Source organism: Pipistrellus hanaki, assembly GCF_964339955.1.
Source record: "Pipistrellus hanaki genome assembly, chromosome: X".
NCBI lineage: Eukaryota > Metazoa > Chordata > Mammalia > Chiroptera > Vespertilionidae > Pipistrellus > Pipistrellus hanaki.
In genome coordinates this window covers 1,694,525-1,719,472 of record NC_140524.1, presented here as the reverse complement: position 1 = coordinate 1,719,472, position 24,948 = coordinate 1,694,525, and the positions used below count along the sequence as shown (strand labels likewise).

Below are 24,948 nucleotides of genomic sequence, written 5' to 3'. Positions count from 1 at the left end.
TGTAACACAAGTTTTTAATTTGGACAATGTCCAATTTGGCTATTTTTTCTTTTTTTTGCTTGTGCTTTTGGTGTCAAACCTAAAGAATCCATTATTTAACCCAAGGTCATGAAGATGTACTCTTGAGTTTTCTTCTAAGAGTTTTATAGTTTTAGTTCTTACTTTTAGGTAGGGATCCAACTGAGTTTTTTGTTTGGGGATATGCAGTTGTCCTAGTAACTTGTCTAATTTTTCTTATATCTAATTTTTCAAAATAGAGAAATTCTAAAATTTCATTTGTTGGGATTGCAGAAAATAGGAGTTTGTGATCTTGTGATAGGCTCTGGTTAACTTTAGTATCGTCTGTAAACAAGGTTAGTAAGTAAAAACACTCAATATGATTGCCCAGGGGATATTTAAGTTACTTGGAAAAATAGACTGTACGCCTGTGTTTACATAGGAAGTGCTGTTTGAATAAGTCACGGAGGTTTTTCTGTAGCAGCATTTTGTAGCGATGTCACTACTTGAGTTAGCTGCCAGAAGACCTGAGCTCAGCTGCGTGTCCTGAATGACCACACTCTTTGGGCCCCGCTCTCCTCTCTTGTCATTAGAGGATGTGCAGGCTCTTCCGGGATCTCTAACTCTAGCGAAAGTGTGGTTTTCCAGCCGGGGTGCCTGTGGAGGCCTCAGTGTTGGAGAAAGGTGCTTAAGAAGGAGCTGTAGAGGGGAGGGAGGTGCTGGCGTGTGGGGCTGGAACTCTGTCCTCCTTTAGTCAGACAGTCCTGGAAATGAGAACCGCAACAGTAAAGGGCCTGCCGACCCACCGTCTTAGGACATATGCTTTACCTTGTGTTTGTTGTTGTGTTCCTGGACCCTTCCACCTGCAGGCCGACGCTCTATCCACTGAGCCACAGCGGCTAGGGCTTTACTTTGTTTTTTAAATTCATGTTCATGCGTTTATACTCCTCATGTAGTCTTCCTGGATCTCTTCTGTAAAGCCTGCTTTAGTCAGATCCCTGCCTGGGACCAGGGTTGTTCTTGGAATCCCTTCTGCAGCCCCCTTCAGCACCTGGCTTCTCCTCCAGCGCCTCGCTGGCATCATCTGAGGACACGAGCAGCTCAGAGAGTGGAGCATTCCAGGGCTTGGCTAGGAGAAGGCACAGACAGCAGGGCGTGTGTGGCCAGGTGGCAGTCTGTGGGTTCTTACCAGTGGGAAGTGGGGGCGGGCGGAGGCTCCGGGAAAGCAGGCAGGGCTTTGGAGAGAAAGTGAATGAAAGGCCCCATTCGCAGCGTTGCCTGACTTGAAAACTGGGGTGCTCTCCTTGGGTTGTGCTCTGTCAGCACTGGCATTGGGTGTCCCAGTCAGTTCCGAAGCTGTGAAGCACACAGCCGTTCCTAATTGGGCCCACTTGCTTGTCTTCAGTCTTCCCCCTTCATGTTGCTGTCTGCTGGTGCCTTCCTCATGCCGTCCTCAGTGAGGAGAGGGAGGAACAAGAAATCTGTACATACATCGCTGCTGCGGGCAGTAGTCCCTAGTCCTGCCATCTTGTGCAGCCTGTAATTCCCCTTCTATATTTTATTTGCAGGGTTCTTCATTTTTGGATAATTTAACAGCTGTTGCCTTTAAGTGCGTAGGGCCTTATCTATTTTATTTTATGGACATTGGTGGTCATAAAATATGTCCAGAGATAGACATCAAAGCATTTTCTATCTGTTGGACTGTGTTTTGTATTCTCCTTTGATCCTCTGTCTTTTCAAGAACGCTCCGTTTTCATAATCAGATTGAAGTCATAATGGTTATCCCAGTTGTCAGAACTAGTTTTACTCCATTGCTACACTTCAAAAATGTTTTTGCTTTAAGGAATATATCTCTGCCTCATTAGGAATTAGAGCAGTACAGATAAGTTTTAAAGTCAGCAACCCTGCTTCAAGTCTGTAAGTACTTTTTATTTTACTAACAGTCATTTCAGCAGAACGTGAACTAATTTGGAACACGGTTCTGGATTATAAAATGTGGTAAATTCCTGTGGGTGCCTTTTTGTTCTGTTTTTCATCTGTTTTTAGGTGAGAGTTCTGTTGGGTCTGCTGTTAAACATTTGTGTACAGAGATGGACCACATATACTTGAAAGCAGCTTGTTTTCATCTGACTGTCTTTCCTTTTTTTGCTTTATTAATTTGTTCGACAGTTTGTATAGATAGTACCAAGGGTAACTTGCCTCATTTTAATTATTGCAAATTCACAATGAGATGTTTTGGTTTGTCTCTTTGACTCATAAAGGTAATGTACCTTGTTAAGCACGTTGCTTTTTAAGCCACCTTTACAAACTGGTCACTTTTTCCTCCTAAGGACCCCTGGCATGGACAGCAAGATGTTATTGTCCTTGTTTAACACAATAGCACAGAGAAGCCACACCTGAGGGAGGGCTGGGCCTCCATGTCCTCTCCGCCCTCTGCCTTTCTCCGTGCTAGCCTTAGGAATGGGCCGCCAGAGAGCTCATCCTCTCCGTCCCATCAGCTGGGTGCTCTGAGCCCTTTGCTCTTTCTTGCTCTGTCCTGCCAGCTTGTGGGGTGAAGGGGAAGGGTCATTAGGCCTGCTGGAAATGCTGAGAATTTCGAGAACAGGTGCATTGGCAGCTTTGGGAGTTTGTGTATAGAAGTTGCCTATGTCCTTATTTTATCTGTGACTTGAAAATGAGGCACATAAATAATGAAAAACATTTTTCTGTATAATTAGTAATGCTTAATAATTCTCACGTGTGGTTTGTTTTCTAAACACATGGGCCCTAATTGCCAGAAAACCTTTCTTTATGAAGAGTGGCATTGAGAATATTTATGCCGCCCTGACCGGTGTGGCTCAGTGGATAGAGAGTCAGCCTGCGGATTGAGGGGTCCTGGGTTCGATTCCCGTCAAGGGCATGTACCTTGGTTGCGGGCACATCCCCGGGTGTGTGTGTGTGTGTGTGTGTGTGTGTGTGTGTGCATGTAGGAGGCAGCTGATCAATGTTTCTCTCTCATCGATGATGTTTCTCTCTATCCTTCTCCCTCTCTGTAAAAAATCAATAAAATATATTTTAAAGAAGAGAAACTATGCCGTAGATGAAACTTCTTTGATTTACCAAACAACTGATTTGCTTTGCACTATATAAAAGAAAATCCTTAAAAATTAACTTATTGGTCATTCATAGTGAAAGTAAAACTAGGACCCAGCTCACTGATGGGGTTAAATTCCCCCTGGCTATTTTAATGCTTTTTAAGGCCCTCTGGGACTTCTTTGCTATAATATTTGAGTTGGGCATATTTGTTTTATTCCACATTGAAGATCACATTCTTCCTTTTGAGCGCCTAATTGCCTTCATGCACCCCAATTTTGCAAAAATCATGTTTTTCTTCTGTCAGGATTGTTTAATAGTTGACTTGTTTCTAGTCTCTGAGATATATACATATATTTTAAAATGCTCAGATAGAAATATAATTTTTAATTCTAACTGTTCAGCTTCCATAGAGACTGCACTTCCAGCTCTTGTTGTTCCCATCTTGGAGCCCTGTGGTAATTCGGAGTGTCTACACATTTTTGTGGATTTGCATTCTGGAATGTTCCAATTGATGCTTTATGGACTTGGTAAGTTAGTAAATGATGTAGTCATTCAATGTAAGGGAAACTACTTTTTAACAAAAGCAGAATCAAAAATTTCTGCCACTAGATATTGAGAAGAGCGGATGAGCAGTGTAGAGAGGAGTAGATATGGAAAGAATAACTGGCTGACATCTGTTCCTTGGAGCCCATTTTAGCGCCACTTTGGATTTTCTTGTACCGGAAGTTAAACTTCCCAATATGAACTACATTCACGTTGCTTCTCTTACATAAAAGTCATAATGTTGATGGCTGTTGTGGTTCAGATGTAACGATTTTACCACTAATAGTTGGGAGACATGAAGATGGCCACGAGGGATTCTCGTGTCATTCATGGCTGTAAACATCTAAGATAACTTGAGGTACAGGATCCTGGAGGAAAGGTTTTTTTCTGGCTTAAATACAGTAGAAATTAAAGTTTGATTTCTTACATGTTCTGTTACTGAGCTGGCGTTCTAAAATGGTAAACTACTAGGAACTTAGTGCTTTTGTATTGCCAATGGAACATTGCTCTTGACTCAAGAGTCTTGAGCATATTAGCCCTTTTCCAATTTGCAATGAACATTAAGCTATACAGATTGCTGAAAATAAAAGCTTTTCTAGTTCTGTTGTATGGCTATAAAGGTAGCTTTTTCTACCAGCTGCTGGTGGAGTACTGGCCGCATTACTTTGAATCACATCACATGTGTGATGGCTAAATGACAAGTGACACATTTATGAATTACCTTGCAACTGTGGCTCCAAACCAACCAGGCAATTGTTGTTTGCTCTTAAAAACTTTACTGAACTGTTTTGTTGATTATTAACACAGTAATACTCATCAGTAAAAACCTAAACGTGTAAAAATGAGAGAAGTAAACAATAGCTTCTCTTGGCAGTCATTGTTATTTTAGTGCATCTGCTTATCTTACTCCTCTCAGGCTGCCATAACAAAGAGCAGAGCGAGCGGCTTGCACACACAATGCGTTTCCTCCCGGTGCTGGAGGTCAGAAGTCTGAGAGCAGGTGGCCAGCACGGCTGAGTTATGGTCAGGGCTCTCTTCCTGGCCTGCAGGCTCCGGCCTTCTCACTTGTCCTCACGTGGCAGGAAGAGGGAGAGAGCAAGCTCTCTGGCCTTTCTTATAAGGGCACTAACCCCACCAGGAAGCCCCCAACCTTATCTGAGCCTAGTTTTTTCCTGAAGGCCCTGCCTCTGCTATCACCGGCAGGTAGGGGAATACAGTTCAGTCCATAGCAGTGTTTTTTTCTTTTTTCTGTATTTTTTTTCTTTAGTTGAAATCATTTTATATTTAGCTTTTTGCTCAACATTCTATTATTAGCATTATCTAGTGCCGTTAAAAATTCTAAGTGACATTTAGTATGCTAATCTTCAGCCAGCAGCTCTTGTTTATGCCAGAGACCATTTGTGTTTAATAAGTATTATAATGGAATTTTATAGTTTTTATAAATTTTAAGGTTCTTCGTCTAATAATATTAAGAGCTTTCAATATAGGTAAGTTAAAAATATCAATTGACTTAAGAATTTTGGGAATTAAAATATAGGCAAAGAATTAATTCATGTATTTGTTACTTATTCTTATTGCAAGTATACATTTGCTATTAATTAGTTGTCTTAACTATAACTCTCCCTAAATGTAAAAGAGGAAAAACAGATTAGGTTAATTTATGCCTAATGATGCATTTAGTTTAGATTTTTTTCTAACTCCAAAGTAACACTCCTTTCTGCCTAAAACAATGATTTCATTTAAGTTTTGGGCTATCTAGATATTTTGTGTCTTGTACAAGTAATTAATTAATTAAATGCTTTATTTTGTAGATCAGGCCACTTTGGATGACATGGAGAAGTCTGTGAATGATGATATGAAACGGATTGTTCCTTGGGTTCAACAACTTAAGTAAGCTTAATTATTTAGCTCAATACTAAAAATGGAAACTTTTTTTTTTTTTAATATATTTTTATTGATTTTTACAGAGAGGAAGGGAGAGAGATAGAGAGCTAGAAACATCGATGAGAGAGAGTCATCGATCAGCTGCCTCTTGCACACCCCCTACCGGGGATATGCCCGCAACCAAGGTACATGCCCTTGACCGGAATTGAACCCGGGACCTCTCAGTCCCCAAGCCAATGCTCTATCCATTGAGCCAAACCGGTTTCGGCTAAAAATGGAAACTTTTAAAAAATATATTTTTATTGATTTCAAAGAGGAAAGAAGAGAGAAGGAGAGAGAGAAATATCAGTGATGAGAGAGAATCATGGATCGTCTGCCTCCTGCACGCCCTACACTGAGGATCAAACCCAAGACCTGGGCACGTGCCCTTGTCTGAAATCAAACCCTGGACCCTTCATTCCACAGGCTGATGCTACCCACTGAGCCAAACTGGCTAGGGCAAAATGGATACATTTTCTCCATCATTGCTTTTTTTAAAAATATATTTTTAACCCTGATCGGTGGATAGAGTGTCGGCCTGCGGACTGAGGGGTCGCGGGTTCGATTCCAGTCAAGGGCATGTACCTTGGTTGTGGGCACATCTCCAGGGGGGAGTGTGCAGGAGTTTAGCTGATCGATGTTTCTCATTGATGTTTTTAACTCTCTATCCCTTTCCATTTCTCTCTAAAAAATCAATAAAATATATAAAAAATATTTTTATTGATTTCAGAGAAGAAGGGAGAGGTAAAGAGGGATAAAAACACCAATGATAAGTGTGAATCATGGATCAGTTGCCTCCTGCGCACCCCTCCACTCCATATGAAGCCTGCAGTCCAGGCCTGTGCCCTGACCAGAAATCTAACCGTGACCTCCTGGTTCTTAGGTGGACGCTCAACCACTGAGCATGCCGGCCGGGCTCCATTATTGCTCTTGGTCAGTCCTTAATGTTTATGACATGAAGCTTGAACACCTTTTAGTACTTAATGGTCACATCTAAATTCTCTTGGAATAGGTCCAGGATGGCAGTGCTTCGTATTAAATTCCCCTCTAGAGCAAACGGAGGTATGAAGGGCATGGCGTTCAACTTGCGTTCTTGCCACTTTTTCTCTTGCACAAGCACGCAGCACAGGGAATTTTATTGGAGCTCGTGTTCTCTGCAATAGTGCCTTATTTGTTCTTACCCAGGGTATGCATCTACCAGCTGACACTTCCAAAATAATCATTCCTGCTTCTCTGATACTATCGTTCAATTTGTCTCAAAATCCTTTGAATGCTTCATGCTGTGAAACTAAATGAAATGGAAAACGGAGCTAGAGATAATCCTTGAAGGTTTCATTACCACTCTAGTCCACACAGGTATCATTATAGCAACTCTAACAAACTCTCTTAAAATTAATAAATCAACAAAAATTCCAAGAGAGAAATATAAATTTTAGAGATCAAGGCTAGAGCTGGCAAATGGAGAAGGGGCGGATCTATTGCTTTTGTGATCTTCCTAGCCTTCCTCTTCCCCTTTGGAAGTTTTAGGTGGTAAAAATTCAAACATTTTGCTATCAAGTCATTTTTCTCATTAACGGGACATGATTTTAAATGCCAGTAGAGAGATAATATTACATGAACCTTTTTTTTTTTTACATGAGCCTTTTGAACGGCTGTTTAGTTTGTATGTGAAAAATGATAGTCATTACTCTAGATAACAATTTCTAAACTTTTTGTGGTTTAGCATCATTTTTTGTACATTTTAGCTAAACAAGCAAGGTTTAAATACTTAAATGCTTCATAATTCACATTTTGCATAACTTAAGGTTATCTGGCAGCTCCAGCCTGCAGAAATATAACTAAAACCAGATAGCTAAATCCCAAAAGCCTTAAACTCACATATGTGATTATAGGAAAGGTCCCCTGGTCCGGCCAGGTGCCTTGGCTGGTTGGAGCATCATCCTGGTCACCAAAAGATGGCAGGTTTGATTCCAGGTTAGGCACATACCTAGGTTGTGGGTTCGAACCCTGATTGGGGTGCATACGGGAGGCAGCTGATCTATGTCTCTTTTCCTACCTTCCCCTCTCTTCCTTCTTCCCTTCCTCTGGCTAAAATCAATAAAAACAGGCTCAGATGACGATTTAAAAAAAAAAATAAATCCTCTGGTTGTCAGTTATACCGTTTCTCAAATGATCTTTGATGAATAACCAGTTCGTCACTAATTTATCATGGAACATTAATTTTTTGAAATAACCATTGAAGTATAATTTGCTTATCATAAAATCCACCCTTTTTAAGTGTGCAATTCAATGACTTGTAGTAAATTTACTGAGTTTACAACCATAGCCACAATCCAGTTTTAGAATATTTTTTATCACCTCCAAAAGGTGCTCCTTCACAGTTCATTCCCATTCCCAGCCTCGGCCTCAGGCAAGTCTGAGCCTACTTTTCATTTCTGCAGATTGTCCTCTTCTGGACATTTCAAACAAATGCAGTCATAAAGTATGTGATGGTTTCTGACTGGCTTCTTTCACTCAGCATAACGTTAATCAGAAAATTGTATGATTTTATGATGTGGATTACCTTTTTTAAATTAAGGTTTTGGCTTGGACAACAGCGTTGCAAACAATCTATAAAGCATCTGCCTACAATAAGCACTGAAACATTGCAGCTGTCCAATTACTCAACTCATCCTATTGGAAAACTTTCTAAAAATAAGCTGTTCATTAAACTCACTCGCCTTCCGCAGTACTACATTGTAAGTATGCAAAGGGGGTTTTGGGTGGTGCAGTTCAGTGGTTCTGTCAGTGTCTTCAATGATATATTGTTTAAGTTCATTTGCAAATGTATTTTATTGGGTAACTGACTTTTGTATAGTGATTCTAAACCCAGGAGGGAGGAAGAAGGGTAGGGTTGGGAGAGAGAGGAAAATTCTAAGAAATTTTATAATGTGCAGGCAGGCTAGGGGAATATAAGATATATCCCCATTTCTCACCCATTCTGATATGGGATGGTATCTTACTGCAGTCTTAATTTGCGCTGCCCTCATGACTGATGATGTTCAATATCTTTTCATATGCTTATTTGCCATCTGTAGATCTTCCTTGGTGAAGTGTCCATTTTACTTTTAATTCTTCCATTTCCTCGGGAGTATCAGTGTTGATGCTTAGGTGTTGGCCAATTTCCTGAAGAGAGTATCTGGGGAGGCGAGGGGAGAGGTAGGTGAGGGATAAGAAAGTGTTGGTCAAGAGCTTTGCCTAAGGGCATTTCTTTCTCTCACTAAAGTATTGAGGAGACTTTGCTTAAATTCTGGTAGACCTTGAAAATGGTAAGTACTGAGGGTAAGAACAAGTGGTCTCTAGAGCCAAACTTCTGGGATCAGAGTGTGAATCCATCGCTTCATAGCTCTGAGACCTTGGGCAAGTAACCTAACTCTAGTGCCTCAGTTTCCTTATCAGGAAAAGGAAGATAATTTTATTTCCCAGAGTTATTAGGAGGTTTAAATATGTTAGCATTTGTCAAGTAGTTAGGACAGTGCATGGCGCATAGCAAGCTCCCTGTCATCTTGGTGATACTGTTATCATTATCCTCACAGTGGCTACATTTTGCTGTTGAAAAGACGGGGTTCATTTTTATATGCTTCCAAGTATGAGAGAGTTGTCCTTTTTTTCTGCCATAATAGTGGAATTCTTAGGATGTTTTAATGGTGAAGGGAAACAGCAGGGCAAATTGAAATAGGTAACATTGTAGAAAATCTAGCAGAGCTGCTGATCTTAAGCATAACTTTTCCCCCCCAATTTATAAGCTAAGGCAGGAATATCAAGAACATCTAATGAAAATAGTCTGCATGCCCCATTTGCTATAGTTTAAGGTTTTTACTATTGTTGTTCTTTAGTCTGATCAATTTTTTAGAAAATTATCAATTTACTGGGTAGGAATGCTTTTTTGGACATTGCAATTAATTTGTCTTGTTTAGAGAAAAAATACATCATTAGATTTATAATTCTAAGCCCTACTTGATATCGGGAGGAACATATCCAACCCCTGTTATTTTTCTGAGTTTCATTTCTTATGTGGGCCCTTTTAGGTTGTAGAGATGCTGGAGGTTCCCAATAAACCCACGCAGCTGTCGTACAAGTACTACTTCCTGTCCGTGAGCGCAGGGGAGCGTGAGGACGGCCCTGTCATGGCCCTCCTGCTGCAGCAGTTCAAGGACAACATCCAGGAATTGATTTTCCGGACAAAACCCGGGAAACCGCCCAGAACCGGCACCAAGCGCAAGGTATGCTCACATGTGCAGATAAGCACAGCGTTTGTGGGCATTAACTTCATTGTAGTCTTAGCATGTTTTTAGTATGGGAAGGAATTAGATCATTTTTAAAAGATGAGGCAGCAATAAGATTTAAGTCATTGTTGTCTACATTTTCTTGGAAATGCTTCTCTTTTAATTAATAATTAACTATACACCATTTTCCACAAGAGAACTGGTTAAATATACAATATTTACTGCTACATTTCGCGTGTTTAGGCCAGTATTTGTCCAATAAATATTTGCTGAATGAGTAAGATTTGTACTTAACCTTGAGCTTTATCATACTTTTAACTGCCTTAACTGTGTCACACACACTTTTTTTCTGTTTCTTACTTATATTCTAGCTGTCTGATGACACGTGTCCACTAGAACCTAAGAAAACCAAACGTTCAGGAGAAATGTGTGCCTTCAATAAAATCCTAGCTCACTTTGTCGCTGTGTGTGATACAAACATGCCATTTGTAGGACTTCGGTTGGAGGTAATTTTGTAACAGTTTTGGATACTCTGAATGAAGTGATTTTTCAGATGCTTTGCTAAAGCCACGTGGATTCCTTTAGGAGAATCAGAACGATTGTCAGTCTTGTTCGTCTCAGGAGGAGTGGGATTGAAAACATCCACGTAAAACAACTCACATTATTTCATCTCTCTCATCCGAAACTGTGTGCCCTCTGCTCTTTGTGGAAGTGGAAAGCAAATTCTTGTCAGTTTTAAAACAAAAGGACAGCTTTTGAGAGCTAACATCTCGTCTACCTCTCCGTGGCAGCTTTATTTAACTCTGTTAGACATGGCCAGTGGATAAAGGGGTGGCTTATTTTTGAGTGGATGAAACTATACAGATTGCTTACACAGTAACAAAATGGGTTCCTTTCTGAGAAGCAGGTCAGAAAGAATCTTAAACTGAATTTACTTTTGTCACATGGAAGAGGCGTAGACTTGCGCAATATTCGTGTTTTTCAAGAATGCACAGTTGTATCATCCAGCATAACCCCCAAATGTGAAAGTAAAAGGGAGGGAGCAGACAGAATCTGCTTTCCATCAAGGGCTTTAGACAAGGACAGCACCCCTTAAATCCTCGATTATTCTCTCTAGTTGAAGTTTTGTGTTGTTTTTTTTGTAAGACTCCTTACCTCTGGGAATTACTGTGAAGGAAGGAAGAGATCTGGAAATGCGGAAGTGGAGTGTTTCCGGTGCCCTGATGATGACAGTCTCAGGAAGACTTTCAGAAAACACTCTCGTGCTTTAGAGCAGGGGTTGGCAAGCTTCTTTTGGAAAGGGCCAGATAGTTAATAGTTAGGCGTGTGGGTCAGATGGTCCCCTACCACAGCTTCTCAATCTGTTGTGAAGTGTCAACCAGCCATGTTGGTACTTTAACAAATGAGCACGCTGTCGTCAAGTAACATTTATAAGAACAGGCAGTGGGCTGCCTTTGGCCCCGAGCTGTTCTGGCTGACCCCGCCTTATAGAGCCGTGGGATCTCAAGGTGGGCATCAGCTGTGGCATCGTGAAGAGCATCAGAAGCCCTGAGAAATGCCAGCCCAGAACAGGCACCTACAATAGATCCTCCTGTCCTCAGTGTCGCAGCTGCTAGAGCTGAGAGCTTGAGGGACATTCTCTGGGCTCTGGCCACAGCTCCCAGACTGTACAGAGCACGCCCAGGCCTCCCGTCTGCTTGGCTGTGCTCTGGGCCTTCCTCACTGCTATGAGGCTGAGTGTGTGAGCCAGGCAGGGCTGCCTTTGCAGGGGGAGGGAGGGTGCATGGTGTCCAGGGGCAGAGGATTGCAATTGTTTCCTCTTTTCCTGTCTGGTACCCCCCCCCCCCCCCCGAAATCACAGAAATGTGTCTTTGTAGTGCCCACATGGACTAGCACTGATAGACCCATGTCCTCTCTGTCCCCTTCTCTGCACTCCCATACGTGTTACACACATGAGACATGTGAGCTCTTGTCATCTCAATCGACCTCTTAAAACCTTGCCTACTTTCCTTCTCTCAACGAAAAGACACGTTAAAGACAAGCAAGCACATTTTCTGCTTAAAGCAATTTGTGCCGAGATGTGAATAACGAAACCTAATCTTACCTGGGCTCTTTGTTTATGGGATCCATGGAATAAAGGCAACATTTTTTGAGCTCTTCACCCTACGATTCCTTTTGAATCTACACCCCTACTGCCTGTTTGGCCAGGGCTGCTTTTTCTAAACCTTGCCCTTCCCCGGCCGGAAGCCCGGGGTTCAGTCAGATCCTTAAAGCCTTTCTGGACCAAGGTCCACGGAAATAGAAGTCTGGGCCCTCTGCCAAAGGCAGGCCTTCCTTTGGTGGGTCAGGTGACGTTCCGGCACACCTACGTAAGCTGGAGTGCCATGGAGAGTCTCAGGCACCCCCGCATCATCTTTATACCGCCCTCTCCCAGCCCTCCCACTGGGAGCTCTCCTTCCCAGGCTCTACAGGAAATGGTTAAAAATCAAAATGTGACCTGACCGCTTTGGCTCAGTGGATAGAGCATCGGCCTGTGGACTGAAAGGTCCCAGGTTCGATTCCGGTCAAGGGCATGTACCTTGGTTGCGGGCACATCCCCAGTAGGAGGTGTGCAGGAGGCAGCTGATCAGTGTTTCTCTCTCATCAATGTTTCTAACTCTCTATCCCTCTCCCTTCCTCTCTGTAAAAAAGCAATAAAATGTATTAAAAAAAAATTAAAATGTATTCCAGAAAGGTTCTGAACTAAAAAAATAATTGTCTGTGATTAGAAGTGAGATCTGACTATCATTGAAACAGTGTTTCAAATGAATATAATTGAATTACATTGGTAAACCAATCTTATTTTACAATTGAATCATTTGGAGCCACCAGAACAGGTTATGGGTTGCTTCTGGTTCCCACGAAAATGGGATCAGTCTCCCAAATTTTGAAGGTTTATCACCCAGGGAGGTGTTTTTTAACCAGAAGCTCTGGGTCACCTTTGAGTTTCTCTGGACTTTATTCCCAGAAAACCAAACGCTGCGGACAGTGCTCTGCCTCATATGGCGCAGCTTTGAGAAAGCGCCGCCCTAGGAGAGGATTTGGAGAAGGTCCAGCCGGTGGGCTGATCTAACTGTGCTTTTCTCCTCTAGCTGTCCAATCTGGAGATTCCCCACCAAGGAGTGCAGATGGAAGGCGATGGCTTCAGCCATGCGATCCGCTTATTGAAGTAAGTCCCTGTCGTGTGTGTCGCTGGGTGCCACCCGTGGCAGCCCCCGGCCGGAGCCACTCCTGTCCCCTCGGGGCTCAGCACAAAGCAGTCAGAAGTGTGGGTGCCACGGAGTTCTGCAGAGAATTGCTAAGACCTGGGGGAGGATTCTCTTTCCCCTGCCGAGTGGCAGTCTATTGGCATTTTAGGTTTTCTTTCCTCTGCTTTGCTTTGCTTCATTCAGCGGATGCTTCCTGAGTGACTCTGTCAGGCTTGCTTTCTGATGGAGCCTTCAGGATGCTGGATGGGGGCGGGGGTCACACAGCAGGAAAACCGGCTGTGCTCTGACCCAGGGAGAGGTGAGAATTAGAGGAAGGGGAGCAAGGGGAGAGAAGGGCGGTCCTCGCCAGAAGGGGTGACTGCTTTTGTGAAGGCTTGGAGGCAAGAGAGCTCAGCACGCTGGCACGGGGAGAGCATGGCAGGAGTGGGAGAGGTCAGCAGGGCGGGTGCAGGTCCGTGGGGTTTTGAAAGTGTCCTTAAGGAATTCAGACTTGATCCTACTGGCAGTAAGAAGCCACCAAATGATTTGAAACAGAAACTGACGTCATTAAATAAGTGTTTGACTGATGGGTGCGTGTGGTGTGTGACTGATGGGTGGGTGTGGTGTTTGGATGATGGGTGGGTGTGGTGTTTGACTGATGGGTGAACGTGGTGTTTGGATGATGGGGAGTGTGGTGTTTGGGTGATGGGGAGTGTGGTGTTTGGGTGATGGGGAGTGTGGTGTTTTCTGAGATGAGGGGCACTGGAGGTGTGCGTTTGAGGGGCTTTCCTAGGTCTGAGGGGCCTGGACAGCCCTTTGGGCAGGTAGGGATGTCTCAGGCTCAGAAGACAGGTCTGGGCAGCACAGGCAGATGAGTCAGGAGCTCCAGTGGTGCAATCGGTTAGCGCCGTGCTTCTCAGTCATCACCAAGGTGACAGTAATTGAGCTGAGATCGTAGATTAGATCGCCAGGAGAGAGGGTGCAGAGGGACATGGGCAGGGGGCTTGGCTTACTTCTAAACAGAGGGCAAGGGGCCAAAGGAAGCTTAAAAGGAAAGCTAATGTATTGTTTGTGCTCCAGAAGGCGACCAGGATGGACTTCCAAAGGTAGCATGCCATTTAAGAGAGAGAGAGACACTTCTATTGACTTTTGTTTTAGAGAGAGGAAGGGAGAGAGAGAGAAAAAAACTGACTATTTGCCTCCCTTACATAAACCGATGGGAGATCAAACCCACAACCTGGGCATGTGCCCTGACTGGGAATGAACCGGAGACCCTTCGGTGCATGGGACCACACTCAACCAACTGAGCAACACTGGCCAGGGCAAGGGATCAACCTTTTTCGTGCAGAAAACATTTTCTTTTTTTGGCATTTGTATTGTTAAGATGTTTAATAATATAAATCACATAAGCAGTTTTACTGATTGAGCTCCTGTCTGCGAAGACCTGGCAGCTCTGCGGCCTGAGCTAGCAGGGCTTTCGGTGTGGGACTTGGGAGTCAGTCTTACAGCCGGAGAAGGGAAGGGTAGCAGGCGGCACGCACACCACCTGCGTGTCCCGGTGTCTGCTCCAGAGAAAGCATGAAGAACTGGCAGAGCTTCCCCTCCTGGCTATCACAATGCCATCTCTAAGAAAGTGGTTTTCCGGAGCGGGAGAGCTAGCCTTACAATGGCCATCAATGGGAAATGTGGTACTCTTCATTTAATTACATTCGGTTTGGAATTACTTCGGCTTCAGATGCAGGGTATTTCTTTCTTTTCACTCTTCTTGGCAACTGCAGATGAGTAGGTGATGTTAACTTTTGTGTTCTACTTTCTTAGTTACTTACGTTTTCGTATTTTGCAAGAGTTTTAAAATATCTTATGCTCAGCATTTTTATGAAAGCAATTTCAGTCCCCTTTTGAGAATTTATAATCCTCCTGCCTAAGAAGGTAGTTTACTTTTATTCTCTCTGCTACATTTATAACCTTAAAAGCAAGTAAATATTGTCCAAGTTGCTTAGGGTAACCCAATTATATTTATGTCACAGATGAAGAACGTGACATGCAATATGTTTTCAAGGTTGTATTGGTTCTGAGACTGTAAATTGGAAGGAGTCTTAGTCTAACTTAGTTCTTATTGAAAATGCGCTGGCTCCTGTGTGTTCATCTCCTAACCAGATCGGTTTCATGAAATAACCTATTTTATCTGATTGGTTGCTTTATAACTCTTATGGGTAGGGGCAGGCATATGTGTGCCCGGCTGGAGTGGCTCAGTTGGTTGAGCATCATCCTGTGCACCGAAAGGTTGCGGGTTTGATTCTCAGTCCAGGCATACACCTGGGTTGCAGGTTTCATCCCCAGTTGGGGCGCCTACAGAAGGCAGCTAATTGATGTTCTTCCCTCCCTCTTTCCCTCCCTCCTTCCTTATAAGCATGTCCTTGGGTGAGGATTAAAGAAAACATACATGCAGTGTATGTGATTCCTATAATAACTACCCCAAATAAAATCTTCCTGGTAGTAATAAAAGGTCTCTAGTATGAAAGATTCACTTTTGAAAGACTTAAAAAGCTGTACATTTAAGAAGCGTTGTAATGAATTTTTAATTGAGAAAATTTCAGTACTATGTTAATTTTATGCAACCTTATAGATTTCTTCCCCCTACAGAGTTTATTTTTTACCATATGCAATTTCCGTCTCTTGTTTGCTCTCTGAAGTTGTTTATTCTAGGGCCAGTGGTCTCAGCCCCAGGGTACTCTGCCCTCTAGATATTTGGCAATGTTTGGAGATATTTTTGGTTATCATTAACTTAAAAGAGGGGATAGGGTGCTCCTGGCGTCTGGTAGGGAGAGACCAGGGCTGCATTGGACAGCCCTTCACAGCAGAGTCCAGCCCAACATGTCAGTATTACCAACACTGAAAATCCCTGTTCTAGGAGTTACATTCTGAACAAGATTCCGTTTCCAGTTATAGTTGTTGGTTTCCTTAGTTATTGATAATCATACCAAGCCTGAGAATTGATCCACCTCCCTATGAGTTACAGGATAATGTAGGCAGGGTTAAAGAATATATTATCTCATTGTTTCATCTATTACTGAAAACAGCTAAACTGTTGTACCTCTCAGTGTATTATGACAAATAAGAGAGTCATACAATTGCAAGAAAATGGATAGGTAGGTGTGGTAAGACAACTAAATTAATACATTCCTCTTGTATATGTGATACATGTGAGTGATAATATGTGTGCTAACTGAATTCATACATTTAAAGCTCATCAGAGTGCATGTCACTCTACAGAGGAGGCAAAAGGGACGATAATGAACCTGGAATTCTGTCATGGCGGACAGTGACGAAGATTTGTTTGACTGCAAGGGGGGTTAACCTCTATGAATACCTGCTGTATCAGCCACCATAGCACTTTATATGTCTTAAAAATCACTGACCATGAGGGAGTCATTTGTCTCCATTTTGTAGTTGGAAACTGAAATCCAAGGGTTTAAATGCGACTGAGTCAGAATTCAAATGCAGTCCCTGATCCCGTCGCCCCGTACTTCCCACTGTGTCATCCTGCCTTCCAAAGTGACTTCACCAGCATTTTGTTCCCCTTAGTTTTTCCTTGAGGATGGTCTAATAGATTTTGTAGAAAGTCAATACCCTTGATTTTTCATTCTCAGGAATTGTGGTCTTTTCTAATAACAAGATTAAGGATGAAAGCAAACAGCATTTTGTTAAGATGAGAGTCCTAACCTGTGTTGAAATGAATGGAAATGAGTTAAATGCTATTAATTGCCTAGAATTGCTATGAGTTGCCTCCTTCCTTTACAGAAGGTGCCAAGTAGGGGCTTTGAACTGAAGCTCCAATGTAAATGCTCTCCTGTCATTGTAGCGATTGTGCTTTTGTCTTTCTGTGCGGGAAGCGCTTCATGTGCTGTCTCCTCCCCAGAATCCCCCCCTGTAAGGGTGTAAGTGAGGAAACTCAGAAGGCGCTGGACCGCTGTCTCCTCGATTGCACTTTCCGATTGCAAGGAAGAAATAACCGCACGTGGGTGGCCGAGTTAGTGTTTGCAAATTGTCCGCTTAATGGCACTTCTACCAGGGAACAAGGTGAGATGCTTTACACACTTTGTCTTTGGATATTTCTGGGCCTTTTTTCATACTGATTGCTATTAATTTCTCTCTTCATCCTATAGGACCATCCCGGCATGTTTATCTAACATATGAAAACCTGTTGTCTGAACCCGTTGGTGGTAGGAAAGTGGTGGAAATGTTCCTTAATGACTGGAATAGCATTGCACGATTATATGAGTGTGTGTTGGAATTTGCACGTTCTCTACCAGGTACGTGTGATAATCTTTTTTTTTTTTTTAACTAAAGAAAACATGCACTACTGAAAAAAAAAAATGCAAAGGTATATCTAATGAGAAATAAGTTTCCCTTTTAACTTAGGCTTCAGTTTCTTTCCCTCAGAGACAACCACTGTTAATTATGTCTCCAGAAATTTTTGCACATGGGTATACCTGTATACTAGAGGCCCGGTGCACACGGGTGGGAGGGATCCCTCAGGCCAGCCTGCACCCTCTTCAATCCAGGACACCTCCGGGGATGTCTAACTGCTAGTTTAGGCCTGATTGCACAGTCAGACAACCCTCTCACAATGTTGGGCTGCTGGCTTTTAACCGCTCGCCTGCCTGCCTGCCTGCCTGCTCGCCACTAACCACTCTACCTGCCAGCCTGACCGCCCCTAACCTCTCTGCCTCCCTAATCACCCCTAACCCCTCTGCCTGCCTGGTGCCCTTAACCCCTGTGCCTGCTGGCCTGATTGCCCCTAACTGCTTTCTCCTGCCAGCCTGATCACCTCCAACCATTCTGCCTGCCTGCCTGATCACCCCTAATCCCTCTGCCTGCCTGCCTGATCACCCCTAACCGCTCTTCCCTGCTGGCCTGATTGCCCCTAACTGCTGGCCTGATCGTCCCTAACCATTCTCCCCTGCCAGCCTGATCACCCCTAACCACTCTCTCCTGCTGGCCTGGTCACCCCTAACTGCCTCTGCCTCAGCCCCCGCCAACTGTGGCTTTGTCTGGAAGGGTGTCCGAAAGACGTCTGGTCTATCTGGTCTAATTAGCATATTACCCTTCTATTAGTATAGGTTATAATAATAGTTAATACTTAGAGAGTTTACTATGTGTTGTACAACGTAATAAACAGTTTGCTTGTATTAATTCCTCATAATCACTCTATGAGGTGGGTAAGTTATTCATTTTTACAATTGAAGAAAACAAATCACAGAGACTTAAGAAACTTGTTGATGGTCACCTACTAGTAAATGGCAGAGCTGGAATTAAAGACTCTGACCACTATGCTATTGCTTCAGTATATCTCCACCCCTGCCCAGGCCCCCTGGTGTAGAAATGGAAATGGAAGGACACCTACTTTCTATTTATGCTGTTGCTTTCTTTTTCTTTTTTTCTTCTTTTTTTAACTAAATTACACATTTTAGCCGAAACCGGTTTGGCTCAATGGATAGAGCGTCGGCTTGGGGACTGAAGGGACCCGGGTTCGATTCCGGTCAAGGGCATGTACCTTGGTTGCGGGCATATCCCCAATAGGGGGTGTGCAAGAGGCAGCTGATCGATGACTCTCTCTCATCGATGTTTCTAACTCTCTGTCTCTCTCCCTTCCTCTCTGTACAAAAATCAATAAATATATTTTAAAAAAATAATAAATAAATTACACATTTTAGAGACCTTTTGATCAAGGAATATAACAGTGCCAAAATACCCTCCTTTTCAAATATATATTTTTCATTTTGCATGTGTAATCTTAATCTCCTTTTTGTTTCCTTTCTATTTAGACATACCTGCTCATCTAAATATTTTCTCAGAAGTTCGTGTTTATAATTATCGAAAACTTATCTTGTGTTACGGAACCACCAAAGGAAGCTCAGTAAGTGTATGAATTAATTAAAACTGAAGTTCCTCTCATCAATCTTGTAAAAAGCAAGAATTCAAAAATTATGAAAACTGCCTTGAAATAATTGGGGGCTCAAGTAAAAATTAGGGATAAATGGTAAAATTTAAATATTTTGTTGATATAAATATTATGTACTATAATGTTTAACTCTTTTAAATTGAAAACAAAAATTATGCCCTCTTTGATGGGTATATAATCTTGAGTTTTTGACACGATAATGTACTTTTAGTTTTTGCATTTTGTTCTTGATTTCAAATTTGCTTAGCAATGTGATTACTGTGATGAAGTTCACATAGGAGTTGGAACAATATGGTATGTCTACTTTTGGTCATGTGATAATGAACATTGTTTGATCTTATCTTGCTTTTTAAGGTATTCCCCATAATTCATACTTTTTGCTATGGTTTTTTTTTTCCCTACTTCACATGTAAAGCCCTAGAAATTTAATATGAAAATTCAGCCAGCTGGCTACTTTCTGCACTCTCCACATCAAGTAATATCAGAAATTAGTTGAGTGTTTAAAAATCTGTTAACGAAGCCATCTGTGTTGGGGGTGGCTTCCTTTGCGTTATGATTGTTTGCACCTACAGGGTGACTCTCCTTCAGCTAAAGGAAAAGTGAACATTAGAAACACCACTGTTAATTTTTAAGTAACAAAATTTTTTTTTAGCGCCCTCTGTTTCATTTAGAAGTGGGCTCTCTAACGCACGCTCAGCAAATGCACTAGACTAAGGGTGTCGAATTCAATCAGAGAAGGGGCCAAAATCTAAAATCCAGCCTAAATCGCGGGCCGAATGGTTTACTGAACAGTCAGAAACTGACAATGTCATAAACTGACAGCGGAGTGCAGTGATGACAGCGCAGTGCGGGCCACATTGCAAGGCCTAAATTTGGCCCGCGGGCCTTGTGTTTGACACATGTGCACTAGACCTTAGTACCAGCACATCTGGGATTTAGAGAGTCCGGTCTTAGGAGTTGCTTTCAGGAAAGAGCTAATTCAGATCTTTGGAATTTTGCCTTACTGTTGAAACATTTTTTCGACTACTTGAATCTTTTACTCTCTGTGTCTGAAATCTGTATTCTCTTTGCTTTAGATTAGTATCCAGTGGAATTCGATACATCAGAAATTCCACATTTCTTTGGGAACTGTTGGTCCAAACTCAGGTTGCAGTAACTGTCACAATACCATTCTCCATCAGCTTCAAGAAATGTTCAACAAAACACCAAATGTGGTTCAGTTACTACAGGTAATTGAGTTTATTTTCTCTCTAAAAATAAGATTCGGTTAGTACTAGTGACGAGGGTGGTCGTCTGTGTCTTTCTCATCTTGCACTTTTCTTGGAGAATTTTCTTTGATTCAAAGTGGACAGAGTGATCTAGGAAAAGTTTTCTGCAATGTGTCAGGAGGACATTGTCTCATTTATGATGGTTCCACATTGAAAATTCTGAGGTTCTGTCATTGTCCAGAAGCCGGCTGCTCTCACTGTGTTTGCTCCTCGTAGGTACTGTTTGATACTCAGGCTCCGTTAAACGCCATCAACAAACTCCCCACTGTGCCCATGTTGGGCTTGACCCAGAGAACCAACACTGCCTACCAGTGCTTCTCCATCCTGCCGCAGTCGTCCACCCACATCAGACTGGCCTTCAGGAACATGTACTGCATTGACATCTACTGCCGGAGCCGGGGCGTGGTGGCCATACGGGATGGTGCCTATAGTCTCTTTGACAATAGCAAGTTAGTTGAAGGATTTTATCCTGCACCAGGACTAAAGGTAACGGACTAAGTGATACAGAATGAATAAACATAAACGTGATCTCAGACAATTCATTCGAGGGGGAGATCATGGGGAAAAGCAACAAATTCCTGTCTAAATTTAATAAGCAGCCGTGTTAATACATTATTTCTGCCACTTGACTCGGAAAGAGCTAGAAGTTCTCCTAAAGGGTTGTGCCTGTGTATGAGGTGAGAAAATGTCTTTCCCTTTGTTTCCCTACTCTGCTGAGCAAGGTGGAAGATACTGAAGAGAGTTCTGTTTGCTACTTAAGAGTGGTCTTCCTCCTGCCTATTGAGTAGATTTGCTATGCCGATAGAACTATGGTGCTTTTTTAAAATGTTGGGCCCTGGGCCCTGGGCCCTAATCCGTGGAGATCCTGATGTAACAGCTCAATTGCTTATCATGTAGAGTCGAGTAGTTCCAAATGACTTGTTTTGAAAATTAGTTCCCTGCAACCCTCTCTTGCCATTTTCCCGTTATGCTTTCAACTCTTATATAGTTGATTCTCTTGGTATTTATAGTTTATCTCTAACTAGGTGCTTACATTGCTGTTTGTTGACTGCTTAGTTGAGGGCATTATCCGATTGTCACAATGAAAGATGAGGATTTAATTCTTTTTTAATGCTTTCTATGTGCTCCTTCCTCGCTCCAGGCTGCTGCGCACAAACACCTTCTTCCTTTCCTCCTATGCTTACACTGTGGCCAGATAGCAGTTTTGATTGGGTGACTTTTTCCCTTCATCCTCATTTGCAGAGATATCTGGTGCTGCCAGTTCCTCCATGTGTTGCGGATCTAGATGGAAATAGCTTCGCCTCTTGGCTTCCCCCACTGCTTGCTTCCATACAGCTCCCTCTCATTGTGGTTACCACTCAGCCATCTGCTCTGCAGCCTCAGAGTTTATTGCTATTTTTTTTTCCCTTTCTTTTTTTGTTGTGAGTTATTGTTTTAAAAAAAAATGTTTATAAGCGTTTCATATGCATTATTGGGAGAAGATGAAATGTGTTGTGAATTGTCATCTTTAATTAGGAATTAGACTATGTACTTTCAAATGCTTTTGAGTGATTCTGGTAATCTCATGACTTATATTTTTAAAGACTGGGAAGATGAAGAGTATTACAAGAAAGAAAAGCTATGCTTGACACAAATTCTGGTAGCCTTTGGTGACACATCTTATAAACAAGGCTGTCCCATTCTTGATGATTCAAGATTAAGTCACTAGATAAGAAAGAGAAAAGATGGCTTAGTTTCTTTATTCAGTTTTCCTCTCATTTTCTAGCTTAAGTGAAAACTCTCACTAAGTAGGAAATTTTCCAACATATAACTTGTGATCCTCTCCCTCCCCCATTTTTGCTTCAGAAATTAATAAGAAAATATTTTGGCCTATTGTTAAGAAGTGCCGGGGTGTAATTCTTTGTTCGACTCTTTGCACTGTGCTTCTTAAACCTTGATGTTGATTTTGTGGCGGCCATTAACAGTTTTCCTCAGTATCCCTCCTTCAAGATTACGTATCAATATGTCCTTCAGGTTGTCCTAGTGATAGTGATCATGTGTTACATTTCTATTTCAGAAATAGATATGGTATGTTTATTTCTGCTAAAATATTAGAAATACTCTAAAATACCATACTAAAGTTAGGGAAAATAATGTAAGTTTTACCTGTTTCTATCCATAGACCTTCCTGAATATGTTTGTTGACAGCAATCAGGATGCGCGGAGAAGATCTGTAAATGAGGACGATAATCCGCCTTCTCCCATAGGAGGAGACATGATGGATTCTCTAATCTCCCAACTGCCGCCACCTCAGCAACAGGTAAGGTGTAGCTGAAATCCCACATGGCATCACATTCGTTTAATTTAACAGGTTCTACAGGTGCCTGGGCTTCTTTTAAGATTTTTTACTTATTTTTAGAGAGGGAAAGGCAAAGGGGGAGAGAAAGAGAGAACGTCTGTATAAGAGGGAAAAGTTGATCAGCTGCCTCCTGCACTTCCCCCACTGGGGATTGAGCCCGAAACCTGGGGGTGTGCCCTGACTGGGATTGAACTGGCAGCCTTTCAGTGCACCGGACGAAGCCCAACTCACTGAGCCACACTGGCTCACTTGTCTTTCTTCTTGAAAGACAAGGAGATGGTTCCCAGATGCCCAGGAAGTGCATATGGAAAAATAGTGACAGTGACGAGGAGGAGGAGGCTTCCAGCGATGGGAAGGGAATGGTACCAGAAGCGGCATTAACCGCAGGCTTGTGCACTCAGTGATGGCAGGTGATGACCCGTGTAATCACCACAGAGTTCGTCCAAATGGCTAGTAAGCACAGGACAGGTATTCAACGCCATGTGGCATCACAGAAATACAAATCAGAAGCGCAGTGAGGTAATGCTCCATGGCCACAATAGAGGCTTTAGAAGGAGAATGATAATCCTTGCCAGCATTTGGTGTTAGGAGCAACTGAAACTCACTTATTCCTGGAGGCCGTGAGAAAGGTACAACTAGCTTGCCGTGGGGTTTAGCAGTATTCCAGAGAGCTAAAGCTGAACATTGTGTAACATATGGCTTAACGATTCTACTCTTAGGTGCATATGCAACAGAAATGCATCAAAAAGCCCTAACCCGTTTGGCTCAGTGGATAGAGCGTCAGCCTGCGGACTTAAGCGTCCTAGGTTTGATTCTGATCAAGGGCGTGTACCTTGGTTGTGGACACATACCCAGTAGGGGGTATTCAGGAGGCAGAAGATCAATGTGTAAGAGGGAAAAGTTGATCAGCCGCTTCCTGCACTTCCCCCACTGGGAGCTGAGCCCGAAACCTGGGAATGTGCCTGACTGGGAATCGAACTGGCAGCCTTTCAGAAGCCCAGCTAACTGAGCCACATTGTTATGTTTCTAACTCTATCCCTCTCCCTTCCTCTTTGTAAAAAAATCAAAACATTCTTAAAAAATGCATCAAGAAAACACAAGAACATTTATAGTAACATTATCCAAAAAATTGTAAACAACTCAAATATCTAGCAGCAGTAGCATGAGTAGATAAATTGGGGTATATTTATACAATGGAACACTTTATAGAAATGAGAAAGCAAATTATTGTTTCATGCAGCTACATGATGCATTTCACTGACAGAGTTGAACAAAAGCAGCCAGATGCCATGTATAGAATGAGTACATTCAGTATGTATATGAAATGCAAAACCAAACTGGAGTAATAGAAGTCGAAATAGTGCTTACCTTGGGAGGTGATAAAGACAAGGTGTACAAGGGAGGCCTCGGGTTCTGGTCCTCTCTTCAGTATCGGGATCTGTGTGGTAGCACGCTTGTAAAAATCCGTCCAACTTAGGGGGGTAGGGATTGGAATGGGGGGTTGAGGACAAATATGTGATACCTTAATCAATAAAGAAATTTAAAAAAATAATAGATTGTAGACATTGAAAAAAAATCCATCCAACTGTACTTTTAAGATTTGTGCACTTTACTATATGTGATTTGTTCCTCAATTTTTACAAAAACAGAGCAGAAAGGATTGCATTGTTTTCATTACTGGAGATGAAGGCAAAGGTAAGTAGAGGTCAGGCTGAACTACCATATTTCATTGACTCCAAACTCCACCAAAGGAAAGAAGCGTTATTTTTTTCTGTACTGCCAGTTAAACTAGGACAGAGAAAAGGAGAGAAAACAATCTGGAGGAATTTAAGCAATGGCATCGCAAGATCAGGAATGCAGATGCTGCTTTTTTGGAAGTCAGGCGGTTTTTGAAAACCTGTGTTATTGATGTGCATTTTGTACATTTTCTTGAAGTGTGAAATGGTATTACCGGCACTATTGGGGAAAGCCACACACTCATGCTATGGTTGGCCATTTGACAAACATTTCAATTTCTTCTTTTCAGCCATTTCCCAAGCAGCCAGGATCATCAGGCGCTTATCCTCTTACTTCACCTCCTACATCTTACCATAGCACAGTTAGTCCGTCTCCCTCTATGATGCACACACAGTCTCCAGGTAAGGCAGTACTTCCTTTCTTGTCCTGTCACCTTTAAATCGAAAGTACGCGCGCTCTTGCACACACAGAGGCACTGCGCATGTAGCCTCGGACTTCAGAGAGAGCTCCCTTTCTAGTCTGTGGCTACGTGTCTGCCATTCATTCATGGCGGCAGGGTTGTGAAATCCTTTTCATGATTCAAAGCACTGTAAAATGCTTGAAATGAATG

The 24,948-nt window shown here is 42.5% G+C and overlaps 1 protein-coding gene across 2 annotated transcripts in view; it reads left to right on the top strand.

Annotated features, from left to right (window-relative positions):
- Positions 1-24,948, top strand: part of MED14 (mediator complex subunit 14) — a 60,262-nt gene that overhangs the window by 19,367 nt on the left and 15,947 nt on the right. For both annotated transcript variants that reach the window (XM_084870106.1, XM_084870105.1), the window contains exons 11-23: positions 3,474-3,599; positions 5,427-5,505; positions 8,117-8,276; positions 9,606-9,800; positions 10,175-10,309; positions 12,935-13,011; positions 16,950-17,110; positions 17,197-17,343; positions 18,859-18,950; positions 20,072-20,224; positions 20,480-20,749; positions 22,425-22,562; positions 24,628-24,739. In XM_084870106.1, the coding sequence (XP_084726232.1) occupies positions 3,474-3,599; positions 5,427-5,505; positions 8,117-8,276; positions 9,606-9,800; positions 10,175-10,309; positions 12,935-13,011; positions 16,950-17,110; positions 17,197-17,343; positions 18,859-18,950; positions 20,072-20,224; positions 20,480-20,749; positions 22,425-22,562; positions 24,628-24,739 (1,845 nt within the window). The remainder of the gene's footprint in view (positions 1-3,473; positions 3,600-5,426; positions 5,506-8,116; positions 8,277-9,605; positions 9,801-10,174; positions 10,310-12,934; positions 13,012-16,949; positions 17,111-17,196; positions 17,344-18,858; positions 18,951-20,071; positions 20,225-20,479; positions 20,750-22,424; positions 22,563-24,627; positions 24,740-24,948) is intronic.